General features: G+C 39.6%; 1 protein-coding gene across 1 annotated transcript; it reads right to left on the bottom strand.

Annotated features, from left to right (window-relative positions):
* Nucleotides 1-978: 978 nt before the first annotated feature.
* On the bottom strand, nucleotides 979-20,571 carry seh1l (SEH1-like (S. cerevisiae)). Its single transcript, XM_061982865.2, has 8 exons — nucleotides 20,372-20,571; nucleotides 15,679-15,729; nucleotides 11,320-11,466; nucleotides 10,823-11,034; nucleotides 7,580-7,675; nucleotides 7,350-7,490; nucleotides 4,727-4,881; nucleotides 979-1,387 (listed from the first exon to the last, which is right to left on the bottom strand). The coding sequence occupies exons 1-8, from the start codon at nucleotides 20,480-20,482 to the stop codon at nucleotides 1,239-1,241; spliced, it is 1,062 nt and encodes a 353-aa protein (XP_061838849.1). The 5' UTR covers nucleotides 20,483-20,571; the 3' UTR covers nucleotides 979-1,238.
* Between the last annotated feature and the right edge of the window lie 76 nt (nucleotides 20,572-20,647).

Here is a 20,647-nt window from a genome sequence, read left to right as displayed (position 1 = left end):
ATAATTGTTCATCTTTCAACATTTATGTCTCTAGATCAACTTCAGGACTTCCTCCTCATTAAAAGTTTGTATTATTTTCTTAATTTTTTTGTGTTTGTTTTATGCCCTTTTTGTCAAAGAAACTGTGTTTAAAATAATTTTAAAGTCGTACTAAAGTTACTGGGGATCCAAAGTCATAAAAGTGTTAAATATAAATCATATATATATATATTTTTTACTTTCAACACTTACGTGTTAAAAGTAAGTCAACCTCAGATCTATTTTGTCGATTATAAGTTTTTATTATCTTTTAAGGATTTTGTGTGTGTTTGTCTTTTGCCCTTTTTGTCAAAAAAAACAACAACTTTGTTTATTTTATGGCAAACATAAAATATGCAATATTTCTCCCCCCAAAAAATATTTCTAAATTGAATATTTAATGTTAAGTAATTGGAGCCTTATATTATCGGAGTCAAGAATTCATAACAACATTGACATTCATGATTATTTTTGAACAACAACATTTTTAAAGAAAATAACAGCCTGCATGAGAGCTTTATGTTATTAGAGTCAAACATAACAACTTTTCCTTGTTACATTTCACCTGTTTGCTCTTTTATTCCACTTTAATTAAGAGTAATTATAGAATATGCCACAGGCAGTTAAATAAATTAGCTGCGGGCCGCAACACTTTGGACACCCATGATTTAAATTCAAGCTCAATATGGCTACTAATGCAACAGCTTTCACTGCATTAAAATAATGTTGCTTGTTAGATTACGGCATAGCACACTGTGATGCAATTGCTTCTCTTACATTTGCAGTGCACACATGCGTGTGTGTGTGTGTGTGTGTGAGAAAGGCGGGTTGAGCTGACAGAGCCGACACGAACACATGCACACATGCACACGCGCAGTGCAGCCAACTGTATTGCAATCGCTCCTCCAGTTACATTTCACAAAGGTTGGCAATAGAAGGAGTCCAAAATAATTCACAAAGTCAAAATCAAGAGGTGTTATTTAATGAATGCCATTGCTTCTCCACATGTGATACAGAGAACAGATGAGTTGTAAACATGGAGACAGAAATGTCATGTCGTATATGAAATGCATGTTGAAGTGATGGAACTAGTACAGTTTGGGTGTCATTAAATGTATGTTTACATGAGACTAGTTGGTCATGGCGCCAGTCAAGGTGTGCTATGGCAGGTAGTCAGTTGGCCCAGTTTGTGGCGAGCGGTGTCAGGCTGGCAACGCCACCTACCTTCCTGCAGGCATTCCGTTCACAGCGTTCTGAGCGGAAGAACCGACCACAGTTCTCATGGCTGTCGGCTGACCAGATGAACCCGTCAGGGGGCTGCCATCTCCCTTCAGGATGCCCGTGCACTTCCAGTTGTCCATGTAGTTAGCTGTGAAAGACGTCAACATTTTCATTGTCTCTTCTCTGTTATACAACATTACTTCTCGAGGTATTTTATAGAACCATATCAACACTGTCAGAATAATTGTATCTTAAGTTATCACAAAACTTTGTGTTTCAATGAGTTCCCGGACGAGAAGACAAAAGCTGTCTTTGAACCTACCAAGAAGAAGGCTTGTAAAACTCCACTGTGTAGGATGGGAAGCAACATGAAGGTGTTCTGTTTCTTTCATGTATTGTAATCAACAGAAAGATATTGTCTTGACCCGAGATCTACAAAGCGAAGAGGAAGCAGGACCAGACTCCCCTCCAGGCACCGCTTCTTTGAATTGTTTTACGACCTTTTCTTTGAACTGTTTTAATCAAAGGCGATGGCTGTTTACGACCCCCGTCCCTTAGAAACAGCTGTTGCCATGTAATCAGGGAAAGCCCAAAAAAAGAGGAGGCGTACAATCTTTCGCCAGAGCGTAATGACACTGTACAAGTGTCATTACATTACAGATGTACACGTTTCTCCTCACTGAGCCAAATTTAATTCTGTCTCTGTTTGATTCTTTGCTTCTTGTCTTGTTTAATAGATGTCATCAGTGTTTGAACCTGACAAACACAAATGCTACTTTTATGTACTGTAAGCATATTATTAAAGATCAACCGATATGTGTTTTATTTAGGGCCGATACCGGTTCTTAGTAGTCAAGGAGGCTGATAACCAATATTTGGAGCCGATATTAATTTGCAGTAAAAGTTGTTTAAACATAAATAGTGCAGGTCAGTAAACAGCTGGACAAGGCTTTAAGTTGTTTTGTTCTTAACATTATTTTTTGGGAACGTCGAACCACTAGCGACATAATGTTTTATGAGGCGCTAATGTTGTGGTTAATTTAGCAGCAAAAACATCACAAACATCTTTATAAGTGTGTCTAAGCGGAGCATCAACATTTGCACTTCAAAATACGGGAAATCTCCTGGAGAAATTGGTACAAATATAGCATTTCTCCATATCATCTTTCTCACCGGTACTCATCGAAGGCGGACGCTCCCCTTCCCCTACTCTCCCTCATCTCTCCAGCTTGTGTCTTTGTTTTGTCTCGTTTTAACTTCCTTGTTGCGACTTTTTGCACTGCTCTCTAAAATCTAAACAATGAAATTGATCAACTTGTCTCTCCATGAAATTGACAAGATCTCGGGTTCGGGGTAACCTGCCTGAATTTGACGGAACGGTTGTTACTGGACACACGACCGACTCTTGGGAGAAGAGGAGTGCCCCTTAAAAAGTGGGAAAAAGGTAGACCTTGGGGGAGGATGAGTAAAAAAAGAAGTTGAAAAGACTGAGCTTCTATTTAGGGGGTCGAGTTTGGAGTGAGAAAATAAAACTCAATAGCGAAGCACATATACATATTACGACATAAAACTCGAGACTTGCAATGAGGGGTGAGGGGACGGGCATCTGGCCCAAAGCTACCAGCCACGAAGGGCGCTGCTCCGTGTTCCATAATGTTTTATGGGGCGCTAATGTTGTGGTTAATTTAGCAGCAAAAACATCACAAACACCTTTATTACGTGTGTCTAAGAGGAGCATCAACATTTGCATTTCAAAATATATGAAATCTCCTGGAGAAATTGGTACAAATATGGCATTTCTCCACATCGTCTTTCTCACCGGCACTCATCGAAGGCGGACGCTCCCTTTCCCTCTCCCTTATCTCTCCAGCTTTTGTCTTTGTTTTGTCTCGTTTTAACTTTGTTGCGTCTTTTTGAACTGCTCTCTAAAATCTAAACAATGAAATGGATCAACTTGCTTCTCAACGAAATTGACAAGATCTCGAGTTTGGGGAAACCTGCCTGTCTTGACGGAATGGTTGTTGCTGGACACACGACCGACTCGTGAGTATCTTAAATGACACGGACGTTGAAGGTAACTACCTATTCGGAACCAGGATAACAGTGCATCTGCTGATTGGAATTTGAGGACCAGAAAGACAATTAAGAGTGAAAGTATAAACTTATTTTTGCTCGCTCAAACACAAACATCCTAATCTGGATTGTTTTCCCTGGCTGCAAGCGACGTGACAAGGTCATTGCTTCGAGACTCTCCCAGAGGACAATGCAGTGAAGACGCAACAAACTCCTTCTCTGTCTCTGCACTGCAAAAACTGAAATCTATGTAAGATTAAATATCTAAAATAAGGGTGATATTTGCTTATTTTCTGTCTGAAAAGATAATTCTTCTCACTAAACAGATGTTATGTTAGAGTGTTTTACTTGTTTTAAGGGTTTTGGTCCTAAATGATCTAAGAAAGATATTACAGCTTGTTGCTGAGATTTTATGACCTATATTGAGTAAAACATGCTTGAAACTAGAATATCAACTGATGCAAAGCTGTGTCATTAACACTCACAAGTATAAAACTACTTTTTTTAAGTAATCATTTCTTACTTCAAGCATGAAAAAAAATCATGATGCCGAGCGCATATCATTATGTCAAGATAATGGCACAAGCATTTACTTCATTTAAGAATATTTTTCAACATATTGATCAAAAAGGTCTCATTTTTTTCTACCAAGAAAAGTGCACTTGTTATTAGTGAGAATATACTTATTTTAAGGTATTTTTTGGGTTAATTGAGATTAGCTAATTTGACTTGTTTTGGAAAGTCTTGACAAGCCGAATTTTCTTAATCTATTGGCAGATAATTTTGCTTAGTTCAAATAAAATACCCCTAATTTTAGTTTTTTTTTCTTCTTGTTTTTGAACACTGACTTTTTGCAGTGTGATTGGACACATACCAGTTGTTGTTGACTTTTGTTGGACTGACTGGTTGTGCTATCGTGTTCGAACACCAAAGTCGCGTAACAGACACGTTGCAGGTTTACACACACATATGCATCCACGGCAAACACACGCCACACACGTAGGGGGTCAGAAAGTGAAATAGATACAAAACCTTTTAAAAGTTACAGAATAAACCATTTCAGGCTAGTATGTTTCTGAAAATCAAATTACAGTTTTAATACTGTTATTTGTTTGCTGCTATTTGATATTTTTTTGAATCATTTTTGGACATCGGAATCCTCGCTCTTGCAAAAAAACATTTCCATCGGGTGCTAATGCTAATCAACCATGGCAAAGTTGTTTTAATGATAGTTTTCAAGCAATAAAAATGCTGCTACAGGAAACAATTGGCCCCCCAGTCAGACTTTGGAAACCACTAGTGTACGTCTGAGTATAAGTGTAAAATAAAGCAGTTTACAACTTGATGAATGATGTTTGCTAAATTCAACAATGCAGTGTCCGCGAGCATAGAGTTCACCCTAAAAATGGCTAACCTTTCCAGAGGCGCACGCAGCCGTCATCCCCAGAAGACGCCAGCAGGGTTCCTGTGATGTTCCAGCTGACACGCCACACCTGTGAGTTGTGGTTGTCAAAGTGAGCAACAATCTGCACGTCAAACTTGGTGGGTCCTGTGGCGCTGCTCTCCTTCCTGGATGGAGATACACAATGCCAGTCACTCCCACATCCAGCAAGGGCTGCACGGTTATGGCCAAAATAATAATCACCATCCTTTTTATCAAGATTTTTAACTGATATAGAGCGAAGACTCTCTCTATACAGCTGTCTTTCTGACTCTGTAACCATCTCCACAGGTTCACCCCAAGGATGCGTCCTTTCACCCTTACTTTTTATTATGTTTACTGATGAACGCAGGAGTCGGCAGAAAGACAGCTATCTGATTAGGTTCTCTGATGACACGGCACTGCTGTCCCTCTTCTATGGTTCACAGTCAAAGCATGAGAGCGCCCTAACGGATTTGATCTCCTGGTGTGACTGTAACTTTTTGGATTTAAATGTATCTAAAACCAAATAATTAATTATTGATTTTAGACGTAAGAAGGCAGAGTGCATCATACATAACAAAAAAGTTGACATTGTTTCATCATATAAATATTTGGGGACCTTTTTTGACAACCAGCTCAAGTTTGATGTGAACACAGATTTTATAGTGAAGCGAGCACAACAGAGAGTTAATCTTCTCAGGAAATGTAATTATTTCTCTGTCAGGCCTGTTATACTCTGTCGTTTTTATCAAACATTTATTGAGAGTCTCATGTGTTTTTCTTTTATTTGTTGGTTTCACTGTCTTTCAGTTAAAGACCGAAACAGCCTGACTAGTATTGTTAAGTCGTGCTCTAAGATTACCGGAGTAAAACTAAAAGACTTAAACTTCTTCTGCAACCAGCAAATCCTTCGAAAAGAAAAAAGAGCATTTTAGCCTCCCCGAGCCATGTCCTTGCGGGGGAATTATCTCTGTTGCCTTCAGGGTGACGTTATGCCCTTCCATTGAGTAAAACAAATTGCTTTTCCAAATCATTCGTCCCCTCTGCACTCAGACTCCTAAACTTTTAAATTTTTCAGAGTGTTGTATTGTTTATGTATATATTGACTTTTTGTTTATTGTGAGCCATGTAGGCTTTGTGAACCACAACAACCTGCTGCTCAAATTGAATTGCCCTTAGAGGGATTAATAATAGAGATGTCCGATAATAAATGCTTTAAAATGTAATATCGGAAATTATCGGTATCGGTTTCAAAAAGTAAAATGTATGACTTTTTAAAACGCCGCTGTACGGATTGGTACACGGACGTAGGGAGAAGTACAGAGCAGTTGCGTCTCCCAGTCATACTTGCCAACCCTTCCGATTTTCCTGGGAGACTCCCGAATTTCAGTGCCCCTCCCGAAAATCTCCCGGGGCAACCATTCTCCCGAATTTCTCCCGATTTCCACCCAGACAACAATATTGGGGGCGTGCCGGCCCAATCACATAATATCGACGTCTTTTCACACACTCAAGTAAATGCAAAGCATACTTGATCAACAGCCATACAGGTCTAAGGGTGGCCGTATAAACAACTTTAACACTGTTACAAATATGCGCCACACTGTGAATCCACACCAAACAAGAATGACAAACACATTTCGGGAGAACATCCACACCGTAACACAACATAAACAAAACTAAACAAATACCCAGAATCCCTTGCAGCACTAACTCTTCCGGGACGCTACAATATACACCCCCCGCTACCCCCCCCCCCCCCCCAACTCAACCCCGCCCACCTCAACCTCCTCATGCTCTCTCAAGGAGAGCAAGTCTCAAACTCCAAGCTGCTGTTTTGAGGCATGTTAAAAAAAATAATGCACTTTGTGACTTCAATAATAAATATGGCAGTGCCATGTTGGCATTTTTTCCATAACTTGAGTTGATTTATTTTGGAAAACCTTGTTATATTGTTTAATGCATCCAGCGGGGCATCACAACAAAATTAGGCATAATAATGTGTTAATTCCACGACTGTATATATCGGTATCGGTTGATATCGGAATCGGTAATTAAGAGTTGGACAATATCGGAATATCGGATATCGGCAAAAAAGCCTTTATCGGACATCTCTGATTAATAAAGTTGTTTGAATTGGTTGAAAGATTGAAATCACGATTACTGAACATGATTATTCATTATGTTGGGTAAAACAGTGTGCCCCACAGGTCAGCAATCTACTTGCGGTAATGGGGTCCTGGAAGATAAAAAGTGTTTGGAGTAAGACACACCCCTATGTGAGAAGGAAAAGCATCAACACAGGTCCAAAATTGGCGAAATAATCTGGGTTGCAAGACCAGATGTAATGTTAGATGCCAGCAACATAGCGTCAGGCATGAAACACGCAACTTTGCAGACTCTTCATGAAGCAAACAGAATAGTGTGCAAGATTAAGAGCAAGAAAGTGTCTTTGTACTTGTCTATGAATGTTCTCATCCATCCAGGTCATTGTAATCTCAGGGCATTCAAGAGTAACAAATATAATCCACGTTTAATCGAGGCAGCCCAAATCAAGATGGTGATTCAAAATTGGATTAACTGTGCAGCCCTATATTCAGCATTTGAAAGTCACCTGACAGGGAGCATCTTAAAGATTCGAACATCTTTGGTGGCGATGGCGAGGACATGGAAGGATCTCCCCAGGTTCGGAGCAAAGGCGATGTCATGCACTGCGTCTGTGATGGTCATCAGAGTCTCGGCTTTAGCGTATTTCCTTTTCCATATTGGCAGGGAGACAACGTGCAAAGAAAATTAAGTACAGTGGAAACACAAACACGCACCCACCAGCGAAGAAGAAGCTACCTTGTGTTTTCGTTGTACTCGTAGATATGGACTTTGCCGCCATACGTCGTACTGTCGTCGCTGCCCACTGCAAACATTGGCTGGTGGGCACGCGAGCTGGTTGGGGAACACAAAATGCAATTTACTCTTCTATGAGCACACACGCTAATACAACACACAGTAACGCAACTGTAATTGCAACTTACTGTTCTACTTAACGACTCAAAAATTTAATTTAAAACAAGATATGACAGCTCGACAGTAGTTGTCATAATCAGCATATTTTTAAAGGTTGCAATAAAAAATTAGATGTTATTATCATAAACATTTCATATTTATGAGCAACACTAAAGTATCAAAAATTGGTACAAATTCCAAGGTACCAGGAATTGGTACCGTATCGGTTGAATGTCAAAGGTAACCGTCCCTATATTATTGTCTCTCCTGATTTATTATTCTACTTGCTAATTTCTTCTTCTTAGCCAGTTACTATCTGCTGAAACGCGTTTCCAGTTGGCCTTCTGTTCAAATATATATTTATAGTCATTTACAAAAACCAGTGAAGTGGGCACGTTGTGTGAATCGTAAATAAAAACAGAATACAATGATTTGCAAATCCTTTTCAACTTATATTCAATTGAAAAAAAAAATTCCCTACAAATGAACACATAAGAAATTCAAGCAAAAACGTATAGTACTCTTAGTCTTTAAAAAATATCTGTGAATGTTAATAAAAATGTAAGCATCCCAAGTGTAGACAAGATACTTAACGTTCGAACTGGTAAACTTTGTTGATTTTTGCAAATATTAGCTCATTTGGAATTTGATGCATGCAGCATGTTTAAAAAAAGCTGGCACAAGTGGCAAAAACGACTGATAAAGTTGAGGAATTCTCATCAAACACTTATTTGGAACATCGCACAGGTGAACAGGCTAATTGGGAACAGGTGGGTGCCATGATTGGGTATAAAAAGCAGCTACCATGAAATGCTCAGTCATTCACAAACAAGGATGGGGCGAGGGTCACCACCTTGTGAACAAATGTGTGGGCAAATTGTCCAACAGTTTAAGAACAACGTTTCTCAACAACCTAATGCATGGAATTTAGGGATTTCACCATCCAGGGTCCGTAATATCATCAAAAAGTTCAGAGTATCTGGAGAAATCACTGCACGTAAACGCCAAGGCCAAAAACCAACATTGAATGCCTGTGACCTTCAATCCCTCAGGCGGTACTGCATCAAAAACCGACATTAGTGTGTAAAAGATATCACCACGTGGGCTCAGGAACACTTCAGAAAACCACTGTCAGTAACTACAGTTCATCGCTACATATGTAAGTGCAAGTTAAAACTCTATGCAAAGCAAAGCCATTTATCAACAACACCCAGAAACGCCACTGGCTCATCTAAGATTGACTGATGCAAAGTGGAAAAGTGTTCTGTAGTCTGACGAGTCCACATTTCAAATTGCTTTTGGAAACTGTGGACGTCGTGTCCTCCGGACCAAAGAGGAAAAGAACCGTTATAGGCGCAAAGTTCAAAAGCCAGCATCTGTATTGGTATGGAGGTGTATTAGTGCCCAAGACATGGGTAACTTACACATCTGTGAAGGCACCAATAATGCTGAAAGGTACATACAGCAAAGTCTTTTTCATGGACACCCCTGCTTATTTCAGCAAGACAATGCCAAGCCACATTCTGCACGTGTTACAACAGCGTAGCTTCGTAGTAAAAGTGCGGGTACTAGACTGGCCTGCCTGTAGTCCAGACCTGAAAATGTGTGGCGCATTATGAAGCCTAAAAGCCTAAGTCTGCGGGCTATAGAGCGTTTTCTATTCGGGCTCCAGTACTATGGAATGCCCTCCCGGTAACAATTAAAGATGCTACCTCAGTAGAAGCATTTAAGTCCCATCTTAGTCACGGGGAGAACATGCAAACTCCACACAGAAAGATCCCGAGGCCGGGATTGAACTCACGACTACTCAGGACCTTCGTATTGTGAGGCAGACGCACTAACCCCTCTTCCACCGTGCTGCCCTACTGCATATATTAGTAAGTTTAATTATTTATTTGTTCAAAGATGGCCATTAAAGCCTACTGCGCTGCTTTGATGTCGGTCATTGTGGTGGTGCTTGATGAATACTTGAGCCTACTGTGCTTTAATTTTGCTCATTATGGTTCTGGTAGCCATTTCTTGTGTTATTTATATTTCATAGTACTGCATATATTATTAAGTTAAATTAATTTTAATTTTAATTAATACTCTAGCCTTTAAATAGACCCCCTTTTTAGACCAGTTGATCTGCCGTTTCTTTTCTTTTCTCCTCTGCTCCCCTCTCCCTTGTGGAGGGGGGGGAGGGCACAGGTCCGGTGGCCATGGATGAAGTGCTGGCTGTCCAGAGTCGGGACCCGGACCCGCTCGCCTGTGCATCGGTTGGGAACATCTCTGCGCTGCTGACTCGTCTCCGCTCGGGATGGTGTCCTGCTGGCCCCACTATGGACTGGACTCTTACTATTATGTTGGATCCAATATGGACTGGACTCTCACAATATTATGTCAGACCCACTCGACATGCATTGCATTCGGTCTCCCCTAGACGGGGGGGGGGGGGGGGGGGGGGGTTACCCACATATGCGGTCCTCTCCAAGGTTTCTCATAGTCATTCACATCGACGTCCCACTGGAGTGAGTTTTTCCTTGCCCTTATGTGGGCTCTGTACCGAGGATGTCGTTGTGTTGTTAAAAGGAAAGGCCATGTAACACAGTGGTAAAAATGCCCCTGTGCCAACTTTTTGCAATGTGTTGCTGCCATTAAATTCTAAGTTAATGATTATTTGCACACAAAAAAAAGTTTCTCAGTTCGAACATTAAATATCTTGTCTTTGCAGTCAATTCAATTGAATATAAGTTGGAAAATCATTGTATTCTGTTTTTATTTACGATTTACACAATGTGCCAATTTCACTGGTTTTGTATATTTTCACAATCGTGAGAAGCCAAAACGAAATCAAAATTAAAATTCAACTAATTGTCCAGCCCTACTTTTTGACTATTACAATAATCAGTATCGGCCCTGAGAAAACCTTATCTGTATATTACTACATCATCAGTCACAATAGCAATGCCATGGTTTTTCTTTTAATATGCTAACTCTTCCCTTCAACCACAAACATCCCGACTTTTAATCTCACAAGATGTGTATTCTACTTCCCCCTGGGGTGCTTGTTCCAAATACTTGGAACTAGTAAGTGAGGGGTCTAACCTGGAGGGGTTCCAAGAAATACAGCTGCAGCTGAGCTTGCAAGAGATTTCATGTTGTAGGGACCACTGACTGAGGTTCATGACATCAGGGGCCTCATAGATCCTCACCACACCGTCTGCAGAACACGTGGTCAACATCAGGCCCATGTGTTTAGGAGCAAACTTCACATCCGTCACTGATGTTCTACTGTCCACAAGAGTGGTTCTTTTGATCTGGGAAGAAAGAACATGGCACACTTAAATCCAATAATGGCTACTACAACAACAACGTTACCACTCTATGTTTCTACTTCTATTCCACTATTGCAGGGGTATCCAAAGTGTGGCCCACAGGAACACTTAATCTGTTACAGGCCTAATTACAAGTGACTCTTTTGTAAAAACTTTTGTAAGGACAAGTTGGAAGTGAAGTTCTGGTAAAAGACATAAATTGAAGAGTTGGTTGAGGTTGTTTTAGTGGACATAAGTGAAGCAAGAAACAATGTTGGTTGTACCAACCCAGTGGCTTAGTCCTCTCTGCTTGTCGTTTGACTCGCCAACAATCTCCTCCCACACAGCCGCCGTCCTGTCAAAAGAGCACGAAGCCAGAACTTGTCCAAACTCTGGATGAGCCCAAGTCACTCTCCACACCGATCCACTGTGTGTCTTTGTGCAGAAAGAATACACAACTCATGAACAATTTTTGAATTCTTGTCAAGTCACTCTCCATGAGAATTGGATTCATCTTAAAATACGTCTCATTTATCGCGGCCCATTGGTCCCAGGCCTGACTGCAGTAAATGTAGTATCATCATTCTTAAATTCAATATTTGCATAGTTATAACACTAAAAATATGGTTTATATATTTTTTTTAAACATAGAGTCTTCTAAACATGAATTAAACACGGATGTGTGTTATTCTACAAATTAGGCAAACTTGACCGTCATAGCTAGGATCATTCGCTGTGTCGTTAGCATTCTGTTAGCATCGCATGCTCTATGATGTCATTCCACATTGCTCACAATGCTCACCGATGTGATGTGGAGCTGTGTTATTCATGTTGAAGATGAAGTGCATCTTGAATCAACATGTATATATATATATATACATATATATATATATTTATATATATATTAGGGGTGTAACAATATGAAAATATATCATGGTTACTGTCACCAATGTTATCAGGATTATCCTTAGTATCACAGTATTATTGAATGTGCTCAAACGTATTCACACACACATAACCAAGTTTTATTAAAAAAAAAAATATATATATATATATATATATATATATATATTTATATATATATTAGGGGTGTAACAATATGAAAATATATCATGGTTACTGTCACCAATGTTATCAGGATTATCCTTAGTATCACAGTATTATTGAATGTGCTCAAACGTATTCACACACACATAACCAAGTTTTATTAAAAAATAAAATAAAAAATAAAAATAAATATATATATATATATATATATATATATATATATATATATATATATATATATATATAAAATACATTTAAATCAAATAAATAGCCACACAACATACTTTCTTGTCAGAAGAAAATGTTATAATATTGTTCTTGTTCTTATTTCAGTGTTTCAATATGTTTTGCTTCTATCATTTTAATTTGTAAACATGTTTGTGGGTTTTTTTTAATGACAAAGAAAAAAAAGTGTGTAGGGTGGGTAGCCGAAACCGTCAGGTACGTAAGAAAACACACATGTCCGGCTATAAGAATAACAAATTGTATGCTGGGTGGGTAACGTCTGATTTATGTGACATCACAAAAATTAATTTCCTGTTGTCATTGAGCATCAATCAATCTCTCTGGCCCCAATTACACTGCACACCAAACTCATTTTTTTTGCCCTCAAGTGACACAGATCTGATTTTTTTGCCAGTCTAAACGCTCCAAAGTCTTTCAAATCTGATTGTGGTAGCCATTTTCGTGTTATTTATATTTCTCTAGTACTGCATATATCCATCCATCCATTTTCTACCGCTTATTCCCTTCGGGGTTGCGGGGGCGCTGGAGCCTATCTCAGCTACAATCGGGCGGAAGGCGGGGTACACCCTGGACAAGTCGCCACCTCATCGCAGGGCCAACACAAGATAGACAGACAACATTCACACTCACATTCACACACTAGGGCCAATTTAGTGTTGCCAATCAACCTATTCCCAGGTGCATGTCTTTGAAGGTGGGAGGAAACCGGAGTACCCAGAGGGAACCCACGCAGTCACGGGGAGAACATGCAAACTCCACACAGAAAGATCCCGAGGCCGGGATTGAACTCACGACTACTCAGGACCTTCGTATTGTGAGGCAGACGCACTAACCCCTCTTCCACCGTGCTGCCCTACTGCATATATTAGTAAGTTTAATTATTTATTTGTTCAAAGATGGCCATTAAAGCCTACTGCGCTGCTTTGATGTCGGTCATTGTGGTGGTGCTTGATGAATACTTGAGCCTACTGTGCTTTAATTTTGCTCATTATGGTTCTGGTAGCCATTTCTTGTGTTATTTATATTTCATAGTACTGCATATATTATTAAGTTAAATTATTTTTTTTTTTTTTTTAATTGCCATGAAAATATATTTTGATATATTGCAAGATAATTTATTGAATTAGAAACCATGATTTACATCCGTGTAATTTACAGCACCTGTAACGAGAGGTCTCGCTAATATGGCTTTGAGTACGTCACTCTAACCATAGCATATAGGAGCGCACAGGTGAAATTGATTGGACAAATGTCGGGTTGAGAGACTGGCGGTGAAAACAGTTTTTGACCACTTCTAACGTTAACACTTGAGCCTTAGTTTTTTGTTTATAGCTTAGTATGCAGTTAAACTAGTTTTTGTTCACTTTGGATGTACTGTTGGATGTACAAGACCTTATTGCAAATGAATCTATTTTAGAGAAATTTAAGTTGGAGTGCATTTGAAAGTGCACCACCTGTCCTGGCTCAGCCCAAGACCTTTGGTTTAGAACCTGGGAAATGTCGGAAAGGATTCCGGCCACATCAGGAGGTAGTCCAAATCTGATAGGAATCTGATCTATTCAAATGTCACTTCAGTCTAAACGCAATGCGACCTGAATGCGACCCGTATCTGACTTTTTCGTCAGCTTTGGGCGAGCTACGTCACTCGTGTGCGCCAGGAAAGACCCAGTTGTCTGTGGAAGTGGATATTTCATCACAACATCCGGTTTCAGTGAGCAAAGTTTATTTATGACGACCGTCAATAGTGCGCAAACAATAGGTTACATGGATTCTAAAGAAAGAGCGATTGTTGAAGGACCGGAATTGACGCTGTGGCGCATTTGTTTACATGTAATTTGAAAAATAAAGCTCATGTAGATCCACGCTGATGTCCATGTCTCTTCTACTTAACAGCCATTAAAAGATTAGAGCCCTCCCAAATATATTACACTATATACATCCATTCAAACATTATAATACTTTAATTTAGTTTCACGTAAAAAAACACACATTTTTAGGTGAGGCGAGTATTATTTATTTTGTAGTAGTAGCTACTTCCTCCTGGTCAACTTCCTTTATTTTCACTTTATCGAAGTGCGCATGCAAGTGATGTCGAGGCCACATTAGAGCCACATTGACGCGTTTGGAGTCTGATAAAAATCACATTTTACTTGGTGTAAACCAGGCCTGGGCAATTATTTTGACTTGGGGGGCCAAATTTTGAGAAATAAATGTGTCTGGGGGCCGGTAAATCTATTTTTCGGAACACCAATACAAAACCTCACAATAATGTCTGATTGAATGCTAAAAACATTATGACAGATCGCCTTAAAAACGGAACGGAATTTTACTTTTTTTTGACTGAATGAGACACCTACAATGTACATGAAAATAAAGAATGTGTGATTGTCAATATTAACTACAAATGATAAAACACTGAATATCGACAACATATGAATGTCACACCCACTCTCGGTCGAAATATTTTATAATCAAGCGAAACGCAACAAAAATGCAATAAACACAGCGAAAAATGAACACGAAGGGTAAAAAATAAACCCACCTACAATTTGATATATCTGATACATCACTAAGCTTTGGAACTTTGTTATAAAAATCTCCTTCCGCGTCTGTCCCTGACACACGCATCTCAGGCTGGTCGCTCTGGAAACACTGTGTGGAAACGCTCCCCACCCACACCAATGAGCTGCTGTGACTTAGATTACCATAGTAACTAGTATATCATGCGAAAGCGCAGATTCCAACCATTTAAATTCTTTCTATAGTTCAAGACTTACGGTCATTTGAAAACATCACTGCACATCATAATGGCAGCTACAGTTTCGAGTTTAAAGCGCAAAAAAAATTATTTGGGAATGTCCGGCGGGCCATTTTGAAAAACTCAACGAGCCACATACGGCCCCCGGGCTCTAATTTGCCCAGGTCTGGTGTAAATAGTCAGCTGGAAAACATCAGATTAAAAAAAATCAGATTTGGGCCACTTTGGCCTGCAGTGTAAACATAGTCTGTGTCTAAGAGAGCACAGTCTGTACGATTATTGTACACAACTGAATGTCTTAGTTGCTCAGACAGTAATGTGTTTATACAAGTTTAGATAGGTGTATGTTGTTGTTTTTTTTTTATTGAGGAAAGACATTAATGTCTGGTTTTCTTGTTAGCATTCAAGTTAGCCAGCACTCGCTTGCGTCTTCTGCAAAATGAGCAGTGTCACCGGTCCGTGCGTTTATCGGTGTTAACAATCACGGTTTTACAATCATTTTTATTTCAAACCGCAACAATAACCGCTGGAAGTTTTACCGCGGTTTATCATGATACCGTTTATCGTCACATCCAGCATGCACGCATAGTGTTTACCTTCCAGCTGGCTGTGCAGTGCCACTCTCCATTTTCACTCTTGTCCCAAACCTGCAGAATGCATGTTGAATGTTAGTATTCCATGTTTTCATAATCACATCACACACAGCATCATGTCTTTAAACTACTACTTCTTCTTTATGCCACAACTTAAAATGTGTCTTCACACAAATCAATAATTCTTTATAAGCTGATTTCAAAAGTTACTTGATTTAAAGCAGTGTTGTCCAAACATTTCCACTCAGGGCAAAGAAAAATCTAAGCATGCAGGGGCCATTTTGATAGTTTTCATTTTCAAAACCAATACAATATATCTACAGATGTCCGATAATGGCTTTTTTGCCGATATCCGATATTGTCCAATTCTTAATTACCGATTCCGATATCAACCGATACCGATATATACAGTCGTGGAATTAACGCATTATTATGCCTAATTTTGTTGTGATGCCCCGCTGGATGCATTAAACAATGTAACAAGGTTTTCCAAAATAAATCAACTCAAGTTATGGAAAAAAATGCCAACATAGCATGCCATATTTATTATTGAAGTCACAAAGTGCGACTTTGGGTACTTAGAAAAGCGCTATATAAATCCCAGTTATTATTATTTTTTTATTTTTTTTTAACATGCCTCAAAACAGCAGCTTGGAATTTGGGACATGCATGAGGAGGTTGAGGTGGGCGGGGTTGGGGGGGGGGGGTTGTATGTTGTAGCGTCCCGGAAGAGTTAGTGCTGCTAGGGGTTCTGGGTATTTGTTCTGTTGTGTTTATGTTGTGTTACGGTGCGGATGTTCTCCCGAAATGTGTTTGTCATTCTTGTTTGGTGTGGGTTCACAGTGTGGCGCATATTTGTAACAGTGTTGAAGTTGTTTATACGGCCACCCTCAGTGTGACAATCATACTTGGCTGTTGACCAAGTATGCTTTGTATTCACTTGCATATGTGAAAAGCCGTAGATACTATGCGATTGGGCCGGCACGCAAAGACAGTGCCTTTAAGGTTTATTGGCGCTCTGTACTTCTCCCTACGTCCGTGTACCACTCCGTAAAGCGGCGTTTTAAAAAGTCATAAATTTTACTTTTTGAAACAGATACTGATAATTTCCGATATTACATTTTAAAGCATTTATCGGCCGATATTATCGGACATCTCTAAATATATCAAATGTTTTGGGGGCAACGACAGCTTCTAAAAAAGCCTGTTTGAGGTGAACCAGAATTGTATTTCAAATAAACAGGAGGTGAGGGATGAGGGTGGAAGTGTGGCATTGGGCTTGGTGGAGAGGTAGAGTTGGGTGTCATCAGCGTAGCAGTAGTAGTTAATGTTAAATTTAGGGAATCTATGGCCAAGGGGGAAAATGGTAAGTGATGAAGAGAATGGGACTCCAGACAGATCCTGTTGTGACTGCAGAATGATCAGATTTAAAGGATTTGAGCTGTGTGAACTCAGTGCAGCCTTTGAGTCAAGAGTGAAACCAAAAACCAAAAATGGCTAGCAGTGTGGAGAAGTGGAGCAAAGATGTTTGTGAATATCGTATTTTTTTCAGTTAAAAAGAGCATTATATGGACTAGCATTATAGACCCAATAATTAAAGTTAAAAAAAAAGGCTAATTAGAATAATACACAAAGTGTGCTACTATGAACCTACCAATCCATTATTCATAAGTTGTAATGTGTTAAAATGTTCAGATATTGTGTTTTTAAAAACAATGGAAATTATGTTTCGAGTAAAGAACAACAGCCTTCCAGCTTGTATTCTTATGTTATTTAAATTAAGAGGAGGAAAACTATAATTTACGAGGGATACTGATTTTTGAAACATGTAAAGTCAGAACCAATATAAAATGCAAATGTATTCCAGTTTTAAGAGTTAAATGGTGGAACAAGCTCAGTGATGAGTTGAAGACATGTAGTTCTTTGTTAAGGTTTAAGAAATCCTTGAAAGGTGAAATAATGGAAAATTATCAAATATAGCAATGATTACTTTCTATCCCATCGATTTTTTGAACATTGATGTTCCAGGCAATCTAATTTTCAGTGAATGTATAGGATAGGCAAATATAAGCCTTGGCTTCAGGTTATTCCTTTTTCGGTCATTCGTTTTCTTTTTGTGTGTGTATGTTTATGATTGTTAATATGTATAATCTGTGCTGTTAAATTGATCACACAAAATGGTTGATTATATGACCGAAATAAACTCAGTTCATTCATTCATTCCGTCATCATTGACTTGCACGGGTCAGCTGAACACAGGTGAGGGGGTAGGGAGTCCTGAGGTTGGTTGCATGCAGCATTTTACTCTGCTTTTCCCTTGACTTCTTTCTAGGAATAGCCTTGTTTGCCCACCATGTGTTTGAGTCTGTGGCGCCTCAAACAACCAACTAATCAGACTTTTATTTGTTCTGTGCACTGATTGGTGCACAGCCTCGTAGTATCTTTTAATGCCATTGGCTGCCGAAACAAAACGGAAGAGCAGTAGCGGCGATGTACAATATTTAAAAGTAATCATTTTCTTTTGAAAATATACTAACATTTTAAGCAAAGTTAGGCACTAACGTACAGTAACAAAGTATTCCATTAGTACAACACTAGCTCGTATCTTAGGCTAGTAAAAGTCTACCAAGTAATAATAATAAATAATATAATGCATAATGTTGGATATAAAGAATATACAAACACTTTATTTATTGAATCACAATTATTGAAATTAAATGATTTGGTGCATTTGCAAACAGATAAAATGATGTATAAAGCAAACTATAACCTCCTACCCAAGAATATACAACAATTCTTCTCAACAAAAGAGGAGACATAAAACCTTAGAGGAAAATCTAATTTAAAACATTTGTACGCTCGTACAACACTTAAAACATACATACATATCTGTATGTGGAATTAAATTATGTAATGGATTAACCAAAGAACTCTAACAAAGCACCAATATTATAATAATAATAATAATAATAATACATTTTATTTATAAGGCGCCTTTCTGGGCACTCAAGGACACCGTACAAAATCAAAACAATAAAATCAAATTGGATAAAATACAACAACAACAACAACAACTCTCCCGGAAAAGGGTGGAGTGCCATCTCCGAGTTGGGGAGGAGATCTTGCCCCAAGTGGAGGAGTTCAAGTACCTCGGAGTCTTGTTCACGAGTGGGGGAAGAGTGGATCGTGAGATCGACAGGCGGATCGGTGCGGCGTCTTCAGTAATGCGGACGCTGTATCGATCCGTTGTGGTGAAGAAGGAGCTGAGCCGGAAGGCAAAGCTCTCGATTTACCGGTCGATCTACGTTCCCATCCTCACCTATGGTCATGAGCTTTGGGTCATGACCGAAAGCACAAGATCACGGGTACAAGCGGCCGAAATGAGTTTCCTCCGCCGAGTGGCGGGGCTCTCCCTTAGAGATAGGGTGAGAAGCTCTGTCATTCGGGGGGAGCTCAAAGTAAAGCCGCTGCTCCTCCACATCGAGAGGAGCCAGATGAGGTGGTTCGGGCATCTGGTCAGGATGCCACCCGAACGCCTCCCTAGGAAGATGTTTCGGGCACGTCCGACCGGTAGGAGGCCACGGGGAAGACCCAGGACACGCTGGGAAGACTATCTCTCCCGGCTGGCCTGGGAACGCCTCGGGATCCCCCGGGAGGAGCTGGACGAAGTGGCTGGGGAGAGGGAAGTCTGGGCTTCCCTGCTTAAGCTGCTGACCCCGCGACCCGACTTCGGATAAGCGGAAGAAGATGGATGGATGGACAACAACAACAAAGATAGAGAAGAAAAGATGATTACAATGAATAAGCAGTCAGGAATAGGTGTGTTTTGAGTCTTGATTTGAAGAGGGATATTGAATCTAAGTTACGAAGGTCTGGTGGTAAAGAGTTCCAAAGATGTGGGGCAGAGCGGCTGAAAGCTCGGGCACCCATAGTGGACAGTTTAAATAAAAGGGACAGTGAGATTGATTCAGTTTAAGAGACTGTTCACACTACGGCATAGCTCGGTTGGTAGAGTGGCCGTGCCAGCAACTTGAGGGTTCCAAGTTTGATCCCCGCTTCTGCCATCCTAGTCACTGCCGTTGTGTCCTTGGGCAAGACACTTTACCCACATGCTCCCAGTGCCACCCACACTCGTTTAAATGTAATTTAGATATTGGGTTTCACTATGTAAAATCGCTTTCAGTCACTAGAGAAAAGCGCTATGTAAATATAATTCACCTCACTACAAGTGTTCACAAAGTACACGGAACAAGAATTTTTATGAACATCTTGAACACTTTTTTTTCTTGAGACAAAGATCATTTATGTTTTTGATATTTGTTTGCTTACTAAGGTACATTATTTATTTATTTCCTTGTTACAGAGAACAAGGAAATTGGATAAAATTGCTATGGTATGAAAAGTGTTGGGATTAAATAAGATCTGCTTCTTCCTACTCCTTTTCGGACGTGATGCAATGAAACAACTGGAAATGTGTGATGTATTACATTATATCGTATGCATGTTCCAAATAAACTGAAACTGAAACTGAGCTGAACAAGTGTGAAAAGTAATAACCATAATTTACAGCTTTTGTTTACTTAGGCCATTATTTATATTATGATTGTTTTAATTCCTACAACACAGCTCGTTATATTTTGCACACTCCGTGGTAGCAACCAGAAAGATTGCTAACGGCTAACAGGCTAACATGTACCTTAACACTTTGGTCACTGGAACAAGTCGCCATTCTTAGTCCGTGGAAATCGTAGGAAACATCATGGATGAGATCTTTATGATCTGCTGCAATGCTGCGTGCCACAAACATCGTTAATGTTAGCTGCACAACAGTTTCGCAGGCAAGCTACTTCTTCGAGTGCAACGATAGCGTCACTACCCGATCAGTTCCGAAAGATTACGTCACTTCCTTTCTGTAAATATTTTACGACAACGTTTCTGCGATGTTTAATCAATTTTATCAATGTCTTGTATT

This window comes from Nerophis lumbriciformis, linkage group LG21 (assembly GCF_033978685.3).
Source record: "Nerophis lumbriciformis linkage group LG21, RoL_Nlum_v2.1, whole genome shotgun sequence".
NCBI classification, from domain to species: domain Eukaryota; kingdom Metazoa; phylum Chordata; class Actinopteri; order Syngnathiformes; family Syngnathidae; genus Nerophis; species Nerophis lumbriciformis.
The sequence above is the reverse complement of the archived record's forward strand: the minus strand, read 5'-3'. Positions and strand labels throughout refer to the sequence as shown.

What these genes read in the sequence shown, in the direction of transcription:
- seh1l (XM_061982865.2), bottom strand. Translation starts at nt 20,482, where the DNA reads ATGTTTGTGGCACGCAGCATTGCAGCAGATCATAAAGATCTCATCCAT. An exon ending in GAGTACAACGAAAACACAAG is followed by an intron (nt 7,491 to 7,579) that starts GTAGCTTCTTCT and finishes AATATGGAAAAG; the next exon opens with GAAATACGCTAAAGCCGAGA. An exon ending in CTGCGTGCGCCTCTGGAAAG is followed by an intron (nt 1,388 to 4,726) that starts GTTAGCCATTTT and finishes CGTCTTTCACAG; the next exon opens with CTAACTACATGGACAACTGG.